The sequence below is a fragment of the Xyrauchen texanus genome, chromosome 19 (genome assembly GCF_025860055.1).
Source record: "Xyrauchen texanus isolate HMW12.3.18 chromosome 19, RBS_HiC_50CHRs, whole genome shotgun sequence".
Taxonomy (NCBI): domain Eukaryota; kingdom Metazoa; phylum Chordata; class Actinopteri; order Cypriniformes; family Catostomidae; genus Xyrauchen; species Xyrauchen texanus.
In genome coordinates, this window is record NC_068294.1 from 12,097,783 (window position 1) to 12,110,234 (window position 12,452).

General features: G+C 37.0%; 1 protein-coding gene across 1 annotated transcript in view; it reads right to left on the reverse strand.

Annotated features, from left to right (window-relative positions):
• Nucleotides 1-12,452, reverse strand: part of LOC127659690 (catenin alpha-1) — a 116,810-nt gene that overhangs the window by 21,227 nt on the left and 83,131 nt on the right. The window contains exons 14-15 of the mRNA XM_052149625.1: nt 8,340-8,450; nt 5,549-5,730 (exon numbers count right to left, since the gene is read on the reverse strand). Of these exons, the coding sequence (XP_052005585.1) occupies nt 5,549-5,730; nt 8,340-8,450 (293 nt within the window). The remainder of the gene's footprint in view (nt 1-5,548; nt 5,731-8,339; nt 8,451-12,452) is intronic.

Sequence of the window (12,452 nt, forward strand, 5' to 3'; positions counted from 1 at the left end):
AATTCATGCTTTATTCATGAGCAGAAAGGGACAAAAGCAGAATTGGTGGCAAGCCGCTTCTCTGCAGATATTAACGCCGGATAAAGGCTCCTGAAATCAATTTCCTCTTTATAGCATTAACCTTCATGGGACTGTGTATTGACTCAAGGTTGAGGGGCAATAATTTGGGCGTGGACTGAATTAACTTGCCAAGACCTTCACTCAGCACATTTCTGCATGTGACACATCCGCGTTGATCGCCATTTGTCATGCAAATGCCACCAAATCTGTGCAACCACAAGGACAGATGTATTTCAACCTTGTTTTTTATTTGAGCGAATGACAGATTTCAAGGGGCATTAAACAAGGTGTGATTGTCTATTTAACCTTCAACAGAAATAATATTCTCATCCCTCCATTAGAACACATTCAATGAATATTCACACATTGTGTTTAGGGCTACTACAACTAATAAATAAAATTTTATAATGAATAAGGCTGTCCAAGATGAAAACTATTTTATCATTATAAATCTAGTTGAAATCATTTGTCAAGTTCATAGAATTTAATTGAACATGTTTCCATGTTGGTTTCATACATGTTTGAAAACATTTATAGCATTTCTAGAAAACATTTACTGACGTAAAAAATGTCAAGTGGTGTAACAAAGTAAAAGGAAATACTTTCCTAAACAATCATTAATATCAGAATTTTTTTAAACATTGACCTTAACGAAATGGGAGGGACCTGGACAAAATGTGACAAACATTGTGTTTTTACATAAAGATGTAAAAATATTTGATATTTAAATAAATAAATACAAATCATAAAGGGGTCCTCTATTTTTTTTTTTTTTAACAAATTAACATTTGCAAAGAAATCTGCTTATTTAAGAAATAATGTGACTATTAAAAAAAATAAATCTAGAATTTCAGCTTTTAATGAGACAACTGATATTCCCAACACCTAGACAATTTTTACTTTAAAAAGGAATGTTCCAGGTTCAGTAAATGTTAAGCGCAATTGAAAGCATTTGTGGCATAATATTGATTACCACAAAAAATTATAAAACCAAAAATAAGTGAATGGAGGCCAATTTTTTTACATTGCTATACTTTTGAAACGGTGAGTATTTTAAAAGGACAAAGACAAAGGATATGCATTTTAACAAGATTTTAGTGTGATGAAAATCACTTACAAACCTTTTCTGTGTTAAGTTATAGCAAATTTAGCAAATTCGTTACCATGACGATGTAATGTCAACAAACCCCTAAAATTTATGTAAAAAAATACAATTTTACAGCTCAAATACATACGTTTTAACAGAACAATTAATGAAAGTGCTTTTATAAAATTAAAAGCTTCACATTTCTGCCTTTAAACCCTCCAAAAATTGTCTCCATTCACTTCCCATTGCAAGTGCCTCACTGTAACCTAGATTTTTGACATTTTTAAAGAATAGAAAAGAGTCTAAATAAATTGTGGTAATTAACATTCTGCCACATATGCTGTCGATTTAGCTTAACTTGTACTGAAACCAGAACATTCCTTTAAGTCCAAGAAAAAAATAACAAAATTACTTTGAATTCATAAAATGAAGACATGTAAATCATAGAGGTGTATTCAAGCAATTCTTTTGAGTGAATTGCATCGTTATTTTTCAATAACTTCATAAAAAAAAATAGCTGCAAGCAGCGATGACGGGCCATCGCACAACTGGTCCATTTACACCCGGTGGCTTTCGGAAAAGAAGGCAAGGTGGACACATGCATTTGTTGTTATTCTAAACAATTCTGAAGCAATTTGAGTAAATATAAGAGGACTATTTTAAAGTCTGTTGTAAGAGCAACACTTCCTGCTGCCAGGTGGTGGCACTATGACTGTGCCCCAAAACAAATCCATGTGATTAGCCCAAGACTAAACATACATCTCAATTTTGATCTAAATCACACATTGCACAAAGATATGAGACACTTCCTGTTCCCCATTTTTCGCCATGGCAACACTGTTTGATATATCAAAATCTGTTCACAATATAGCATCTTCAATGTCTTTGCTTAATGTTGTCTAAATGTGGTGACAGTCTCATGAATCACCTAAGAGGAGTATTTAAAATTTCAGAGATGGCAATATTCAAAAAATAAAATGTCAGACTTCCTGTTGGGCAGACCTAATGACTATAATTATGAAAGATGTTCGGCTTGATGAGAACTATACATGTACTAATTTTGGTCACTGTAGGTGAAAATGGGGGTACTACAGAGGCTCTCAAACACCATTTTAAAGGGGGGCGCAACACAGCCCCCCCACACACACACCCATGAGTGAACTTTGGCCCAGAACTAATGGCCAACGACTCTGATGTGTGTGCAAAATTTCATGACATTTTAAGCATGCCAAGTGCCTAAAAAAATACCAAATATATCAAGTAATATTAACAATGAATGCGTTGCCATGGCAACAGTATTTAAGATATCAAATTTCCCTTTACAAATTTACACCAACAGTGTCTTGACATTATTCTAAAGAATTAAGCAATTCATGTAAACATAAGATTTCAAGTCAAAGTACCATAATTTCAAGTCAAAAGTACCATAATTCCTGCTGCAAGTTGGTGCGCTATGACTATGACCCATAATAGCTGCATAAATGTGATCAGCCCCCATTGCCAAACATACAGCTGAATTTTCTGCAAAATCATACAATGAACACAGAACATCCTGTTTCACATTTTTAGCCATAAATGTATTGCCATGGCGACACAGTTCAAAATATCAAAAATCCATTCACAATTTAGCATCTACAATGTCTTGGCCTGATGTTGCACACATTTGGTGCAGTCACATGAATCCCATAGGAGGAATCAGAAAATCCAAAATGGATGACTTCCTGTTGGGCAGAGCTAATGACTATAATTATTACTTTCAGTGCTAGGGCCCTAATAATCCTAAAAATAACAATAGGGCCTCCACACTTTCAGTGCTTGGGCCCTAAAAAAAAAAAAAGGAACATTTATTTCACACATTCATTGACCCATGTATTTGCATTGTAAAAAATAGCCACAGAGCAAGCTGCGGTAGAGTAACAACCCAAGTTGTCAAAGCATGGGAGAGTAATTCATCTTGAAAGTTCCAAAGGAATTTTTTACACTGCGCATAATGGGGAATAACATGATCTTTTTATTTTTAAAATGTTATTAAAAAAAGATCTTTTTAATTTAAAGAAATTAAAGACCAAAAATGGGATTATCACAATAGTTGTTAGTTGCAGGAGTTATTCACTGGGAGTCTGGTATACATTTAAGCAATTAGGTATGAGAGGCTGTGCTATATTGTGAATATAGTCATGGCTAAACTGCATTGCTAGGCACTATGTGCAACAGAGTGACTATATTCACAATATAGCACACCATAGATTATGCATAATATTATGCATTATAAAACTGTAACTATATAATATAAATATGAAAGAAAAAAAAATGTTAAAAGCAAATTCTTTAAGTGCAATCCTTCCACCAGAAGATATACTATAATCCTTGACATATAAACAATATGATATTATTTTTTTAATGAATGCTGTGCACTGATGTACACTTTAGGTGAAGAAGTGTTTCTTGCCATTGCTGTTAACACATTGTATATTTTAGCCTGGCTGAAACAGTGTATCCACCTTTTTCCTGAATGTGGTAGTTACCGGGCACTATGCGACTAAAGATGCCTGTTATTAGCTGGTAAATACATAGATTTCACTGACCAGTGATTGAGAAGTATATTGGCGCAGAAGTTCAGCATCCTTTCTCTGCGTGTTGAGGGTAAACGTTTGATTTGACTCGTTCCCTGTAATGTGTCCTAAGACTAAATCCACACAATCCATTTGTCTTTGACTACTGTCTCTTAATATCCTCTGTTCTTTAGTCAATTGTTGATCAAAAACAACAAAAAAAGCATTTAATTGTAATCACGAATAACAACGATGATGTAAAGAAGCCATTTGAGTCTTCTCTCATTAAAATGTGCTCATTTACAGAACTGCCAGTTTTCTTAGAGACAGTATATATTTTTAGCACGTGCTCTACAAATCTATGTAAACGCTTGTAAATAGAATAAATTATGCATTAAAAAAATAAACATTTAACAAAATATAGGCTAATATATGCAATACAAAATCTAAAATGTGAATAGAAAAAAAACAATTGTGCATAACTTAATGTTCACAATTAGAAAACGGGATGGAAAATACCCATATAGCACAATATACCTGAATAGAGCGCTTTGTGAATCGGAATCTAATCGAGAAATCTGTTTCAATACCCAGCCCTAGTTCTGACAGCCAAAAACTGAACAAGTTGAGCCTGAACTCAATTTCACTCCAAACTAACATTTAAAATGGTTATTATTCTCTGTTGGGATCGCTCTTTTTGGTAGTTTTTACATTGCTCCTTATTGAGCCTGACACAGGATAACAGTCAAGTGGCAATCACAGTCATCATGGTGGCACCCAGAGGTTGGTCAGAAAAACTGTATTGAATCCTTAGCATCCAGGACTGGAACTATTCATTTTCTAATGTTAATTATCCCAATAATAAACCTGCAAAATTCAGGTGCGGCTGAGATATATTAGTCATGATAGCATTGAAATGTTCATTGCATTGGGAAGGAATGGAGACAAGTTTCAGAAAAGGAGGAAGAGGCAAACAAAACGTTTTTTCACCATTCTGTAGATAAGGTTGAGTGACAGCTATCCTAAAGTCATTACAATACGTGTAACATTGGGAAATAGTCAGTACAAGTCACTTAAAAATGGGGTCTTGGTTAGAATAGGCATGGAAAATAGATAGACCGGGACAATTTCTATCTCTCTGTGAAACACACAGTGTATCCTTTGGGAGAGCAGATGGCAGTCACCCTCAGGTGTGTGGTCCATGAGCATGCATGCTTTCACACCTAATATGACCCTTTCCCTGATTCAGACAGTGTACAGGGGAGGAATTTGTGTGGCCTTTTCTTCTGCTAGTAGATTTTGTTTCAAGTTTTTTTTTTTCATGATATAGATTGGAGAGGACAAAGGATTTCGCTTTTCCTTTCAATCTCTATCTTCGGCACAGGGGGAAATATAGGGATCTTCTATGATGGAAAGACAAGGAGGCAGGGAAATGAGGCAGGTAAAAAGCCCACGAAAAAAAATCCACAGCTCATTTGCTTCCACTGAGAGGGAAAAAACAATTCCATGAGACGGAACAGAGTACTTGTCTCAGTTACTATTAGACCTTACTAATTGATGGGCGATTTAGGCAAATGACAGGGGAAATTAGGTATAAAAAAAAAAAACTGGATTTCACCAGCCTGTCTTTCAATACTGGAAAAAAGGATTGCCTTTAAAAAGGCAAGTGCACATTTTATTGCCAATGCAAACCAATATAAAGCCAAACCACTGAGTCGGGACGCTGTGAAAGTGAAGCAGTAATGCATGTCCAGAGAGGTCTATTGAGTCTAAAAGAGGTGTGTGTGTGTGTGTGTGTGTGTGGTCTCTGACAGCTAGTCAAACACTGAATAGGGAGGTTTGCTCTCACCTGGTGAAGTCTGTCATCTCCATCATGATCATGCACATTTGCTTGGCCAGAACGATGATGTCATTTCCACTGTCATCCCACTTGGATACCTCTGCATCCAGCTTGCTCTTCTCCTCCTGGAAACTGGCCACCTGCTCTGCAATCTTCGCCTTCTGCTCCTGGGGCAACCGAGCCATGATGGCCTGCCAATTCCACAGAGAACCTCATATGTAACAAAACCAACAGTAATCTGCACACAATATGCTGATCTATGACGTTAACGAGAAAAAGAGTTGACAAAGGATACGCAATTAATGAGACAGAATTGGTGTTCAATATCCCCTCCGCTCCTTTCTGGCCTTCTCTCTACCTTTCTTTGTCCTTCCTCTTTTACTCTCCCTCGCTCTCATTTCTTGCATGATTAGCCCGTCCAGAGTGAGCAGGAGAGATTTTACAGCTTTGGCTTGTGGCGTATGGTTCATTCCTCTAATTCTGTAAAAGGTTCACAACCTTTTATAATGGTGCTGAGCAATACTTTCTATGGCCACAATAGCCTCGCTAAACACGAACAAGGAGGGTGGTCGAACGTTTTAAAACCAATAACTTTTTTTTGTGTCAATGCATTCAGCACATCAACGATCAACAGAAAGAACATGTAAAAATAAAAAATCTAACTGTTAAATAACAATGTGTCCTAGCCAGGCACAAAATAAAAGGTATTCCATGAAAAAGGTATTCCTGGGTTTTTGTCCTAACCAGAAACAACATTGTAGACAGACACAATTTGTAGCTGGAAAGAACTGTTGTATCACACACTGGTTAGGATACGGTGTTATGCTAAAAAATGAGCACATTTACATGCACAACAGTTTAGCAATTACTATCAAAAATCTGAATAATGAATCAGCAAGTATTGGCAATGTAAGAAAAGTGCACTTACATCAGATTTGATTAATACATTTAAAATGTAATAGCTCTGCTCTTTGTCATTATTACACACAGTGCAAGTGACGCTCATGATGCAGTTATGAACGGCTTTACACATTCACTTCGAAGCGAGCAGCACATGCGGACTAAATAGTCTTTTGTGGTTTTATAATCACACTAGAACAAAACAATTTTAATTGTGCATCAATGCATCCGTTCCATCCCAAATTTGTAAAATTCTGTTAAATTCTACGTTTATAATTAACAACATTTTTATGACTGGATTTCACAATTTCGTCTGTGTTTTTCATATCACAATAGATTGTGAATGTAAACAAGCTCAAAGAAAAATAAGTAACAGGACTTTACTGTGACCTACCTCTCTGACCATTTCTCTTTAAAAGAATTGTTTTTCTCATTACGGCTAACTCAAATTAACTTTTTATTTTAAATCTGGAGCAACGGCATGCATATGTCACATATTAGTGCATTAGCTGACTAACTGGGATTCCCACTGGAGATGAGGACTCTGGAGGTGGAACAAAAGGCTGGACAGTAATTACAGACTTATGTAATCACATTCTCACTCAAACACAACCTCCCCAGCACTGTTTTCAACAACTCTAAACTAAAATACAATTCGCTTCCCCAACACATAGCTCAAATCGAAAATGTAAGCCTTTTGCAACACCTTTATCTTTTAACAAGTGCTTTTCTGTTTAAGTCTTGTGCTCTTTGTGAAAAAGTCTCCTGCCATACACCAGACAATTAGGGCTGAATTCTTTTCAGTTATTTTTTAGTTTCCATCAACATGCAGTTCCTCACTGTATGGGGAAGGAGGGTTGAGAGGTCTTTAATTATATTTCATTCAAGCTTGGGGAACACAGAATCTTCATCCTGCACGGCAGATGTAAATACGAATAGATGACAACATTTTCCAGCCAGGAACAACACGTCTTTACAATTGGAAATAATAATAAAAAGATAAAATACATAGTGTTCACATTAAAATTTGGACCATGTATACAAAGTTGGGCACAATTGGTCTTCCATTTGTGCTGTCACACAATTTGTTATTAGGCAGTGAAAGATGTGTTCACAGGAAAGCTAGCACTCTCACTAACAAGATCCCCAAACACAACTTGGTTCCCGTTACCTCTTTCTCTCTTTACCACTCTCACACAACACTGAATTTAAAAAAGGAAAACAGCATGCCAATCATCAGCAGTGCCTAATGCCTAGCATCACCACAGCTGTGGATTAGAGAATATATTCAAACTAATAAAAAAAAATTTGTATATACATATATATACATATATATAAAAAAAATTATTATTATTATTGTATTAGTTTGACTATATTCTACAGATACACACACACAATTCCTTCCAGCCATGTCAGAATGGATTTTCATAAGCATTACCAAGGCAACAGGGGAGGATATGAAGTGAGGGAGAGAGAATGGAGGTAGAGAGGGGGCGAGGTTTCATGTCTGTTTCACTGGTGGCAACATTGGGGTGCTGCTGACATGAAATCAGAACAAAATCTAAAAACACTGATTCAGAGTTCTTGTGTTATTGGAGTGGAAGAGCGAAGCACAGGTGGATGTGACTATGACACTGCAAATCTGACCTGCAAGCAGAGTGTTTCGCACTTTGCGAGAGATAAAGTTTCAGAGAGACGCTGAAAAGGCTACTGCTAATATGACATGGCCAATATGTACCATAACCTATTTCAGGAACCACTGACAATGCTAACATGTTTTAAAAAGGTATTTATTAAAAGGACCTAATTCAGTGATGCTAGGGGTAAGGTGAGTTCTGACTACGTGGAATCATAGGCTGGCAACCCATGAAACTAAAGCCACAAAAGCCCCATCACTTACCCGAGCACTCTGTCCGGAAATGAGCTGATCATCTTCCGTCTGCACACTGGTCCTGCTGCGAGTATCAAAGTCTTCCGTCTCAAAGTCTGAATCATCCAGCTCATCTGGAGTCTGCAGGAAGAGAAACAAGTATGGGAAAGAAGTATTAGCAAGCCATTTAAACACCTTTAAAAGAGTCAGGATCTATGGCAGATGCTTGGCAATGTCTAGAAGAAAAAAAAAGGTCTTTCATAGGAAACAGATTTTTTTTTTAAATAACTAAGAAATGCTGACTGTGGAAGCCGTGGCCTTGCAGGCTCTGATGCGTTGAGCCATAGTGTTCATATGGGCAATGCAAGTTCAAATCCAGCTTGCACCATTTGCCTATCCCATTCCCTATCAATCTGACCTGGTTTACACCATGTATTAAGTGGTGATCCCATCACATCGCTGTTGATACCTGATCACTCAATGCGTCTCCTGTAACCACTAGTGTTCGGATTTGGAGGGTCTCCGTTTAATGACGATATGCATCAATCACTATACCAGTGCGTTACTGAATGATATTAAAGTGCATAGTCAGAAAAGACAAAGAAGAAAGCATGAGTTTTCTTCCAGATGCGGTTGAAATGTAAGCACAGCATGTCAAGCAGAATCAAGTGGTAGACTTGGAACTGCCCATAGACTTTAGAAAAATGAAGGGGGTCTGCTTTAGGGGGGCTCTGATTTAAACAAATGAAACCTATAATGTTTTTCCTATGGATGGACATAAATACGCCATGTTATGAATATGCTCTTCATAGTGAGCCAGAGAGACCGAGAGAGAGGGACCAAGCGAGACTGAGGGGGGAGAGAGAGAGAGAGAGAGAGAGAGAGAGAGAGAGAGAGAGAGAGAGAGAGAGATGGCTCTACAGAGAAAGATGAGGAAGAGAAAGAGAAAATGGGAAAAACCATAAAACCGCATAAACCTTTATAATTGAAATTTTCTTTCGCACCTATGTCTGATAACTAAATATTTAATACATTTGTTATTTCTTGGCAAATTTAACTGGTGTTTGGCTCTGTGATTCACAATGGGGAAAAATACATACATTTTATGTCTTCAATGCTTGTCATCTATGTTTATATCAGACACACTAAAATTCTATGCAGTTACTAATGTGTAAGGGTTGTAGTTTTAAGTTGTTGTTAGATGTTCTGTGTTTGATTTTTTTTTTTTGGTTGTTTACTGCCTTAAGTTAAAAAGCCCACCCAAGTAACAGTACACTATCCTCAAACTACATGACTTGATGGATCATTCATATCCATAGCATATCAATTAACAGACAAGAATTAGGAGAGTTTTTAACCCAAAGTATGAGCAACAATATTTGTGATGCTTGCCTTAGCAAGAACCACTAATAAAATACAGCCTTTGCATTGTTCGAGTGAAAGTGTAAGACTGAAAGTGTTAACAGTAAAACATTTCACTTGTCTCTTCGAGAAAAAGAAATGATCTGTTGCACCGTTGCAGTGAGTACGTTTTCCCTGTACTGAACTGAAGTAACTCTTTTGCCATCTAATCCCTGCACTGAATGCCAAATACGTCTCTTATAACTCTCTTGCTCTATTAGTATGCACTTGTGAGCAGAGGGACCTGTTTGCAGAGGGAAATGGTAGAGAAAGAGGAGTGGCTCTCTGACAAGAAAATGCTTTTCAGCTTGATACAGGAGAGAATGAGATGTATAAAGATACGGATGTATTATTTAGCCAGCACTGCAAGCCATGGTTATCCGACTGTCAATACAATCCATTTATGAGGAGATTTTGACTGGCTCACTTTGCAGCTGCTCCAATAAGACATCTCAAGCATCCCAAAAACCTGCTGCAGATGATGACATAAAAATATCATCCAGGCCAGAAAAGTTGGCTGATCTGCTAGGTGTGGATGAGTTTTTAAAAAAAATAATCCAGCTTTTTTTTTTAAACAGTCTTGCTGAATATCTAGAGGAGGGTTTGTGAGATTGGGATAAAAATGTCAATGTTAAATTAAATTAAACTAAACAGAGCCTTTTATAGCATAGTTAAATATATTGAACCCTGCTAAATGTAACAAAACATTTTGGATTTCAGAATTTGATTCTAAATCGGCCTCACTCTGTTCGGTCTGATTTCTAAAGACTTGCAAATAAAGTTGATAACTGAGCAGCAGCTCCAGTATATCAATATTCACTCACATGCTCACACGCACGCACTGTGTAATCAGTGAATGATCGAGAAAGGTCTTCCAAGGACAAATGTATTTATCAAATCAAACCCAGATTAGACATTTAACAAAAGTCAAGTCATTTGAAGTCTTTGTATGAAATTTAATCAAAGCTTAATTATTAAAAAAATCATCATAATTTGTAGAAACAATGAGATGACATTGAAGGGCTGTTGCTGAAGGCCAGCAGCAAAATATTTGCTACATAAGATTAAGTCTGCAAACAGTGGTGAAGCCATATTAAGTACTTAATTTTAATAATATTTATTTTGTTAAAAGTATATGGTAATTATTGTTTGTCTCATTCAATCACATTCTGTTATATATTTGATTTTCTTTTTGCTTACACTTTATTCTTTGATAACTTGAAGTTATGCCAATAAAGTGATTGTCTTGATGTTTCAGAAATTTCTAATTGTGCAAGTGAGATAAGCAATGAGCACTGTTAACTCTACCTCTGTCCGGTGTGTTCTTACATTCTTAGGGGGTTCAAAAATTAGCCCAAGTAATGCAGGCCATAGGGTTTCAGCAGGAAAAAAAAAAAGGTTGGGAACTCCTGATCTAGAGAATCACACTGAAGAACAAAAAGGTTTTGCAGGATACATAAACTGGTGCTAACGTTAAATTAGATTCTTGTCGCCAGTTTAGATTATTTATTGTGTGGCAGGGCGAAACCATCCAAGAGAATGCATCATGTCTATAAACTGGGGCTTTAGTGGGCATGCATTAGAATAAACAATGTGAGTTGCCTGAAGCAGTGTGTGTGTAAGGTGAGGTACAGGCAGGGCCTTTACCAGCTACAGTAACCATTTGGCATCTATAAGGATGTGCGCTATGGAAGGACCATTAGTACATCCCCTCAATGGAAGTCGAGAGCTGCCTGACTGTCAAATATTAGGTGACAGGCGGCCGGCAAAGACTGCTAGCACAGTACTTACTGAGGTTAAAGACCCTGTCCATCTTAAGTAGCCCTAGTCGCACACTTGTCTGTTCCGATAGTGGAGTTCTCATGTGGTAGGGGAGTTGATGCCCACTGGGCACTAGTGTTGGTCGATTGGCTAGTACTCATGCTCTGTCTAAAAGCGTGAGCTTGACATGGCATGCTTGTGAAGTGGGAGTAACTTTAATCGTGAACATTAAAGTAGGAATTTCTCTTTCTTCCCATCTCAGAATGCATGTAGGATATATTAAATCCGCAGTGAAAACGACTGCCAGACCTCTGGGTGTTTTTTTAATCTTTTTGTACAAAATAGTCGTCTTGGAACAAGGGCCCTGGAACATTTAAATGTAATCCCCTAAATACAATCCAGTCCAAACAAAAACTAGATAGATAGGCAAGCATGATTTTGCTAACAAAGAAATTAAGTGTTAGAGCAAAGACTTGTTAAAGGCTTGGCTATGTTAATCCAAACACAAAACAAGTATATACTGACTGCTAGAGAGCCTAGATTAAATCAATCTAGATAACTAGAGTATGATGTCTAGTGTGGAAAACGAATGCAGCACTACAGCTCTCACAGGACCTGAAAATAAGGGAAAATGCTAATTAAATCCCTTTTCTAAAATCAATTACTTATTATAATGCAAATACAGTGTAATGGGTGCCCCATCTAATTTGGTGTTTATTCCAATTCAGGCCCTTGGTTAATGAAAACCTCAGCACAAGTTGGATTTGTAGTTGCGTCTGCATCAAACTGAAGTCGATACAAAATCTCATTAGTATGACATTTGAAAGGACAGAGATAGTTGATGTTTTGCAAACAACATGCAAAGAACAATTGCTGCAAAGAAGTACAGAGAGCCAGAGGTGATGAAGACGAGCATAATTTAAATCAGAGCAAAATCATCAATAGAAGATACACGTGTGTTTATGGTCTATGCCCATTTTC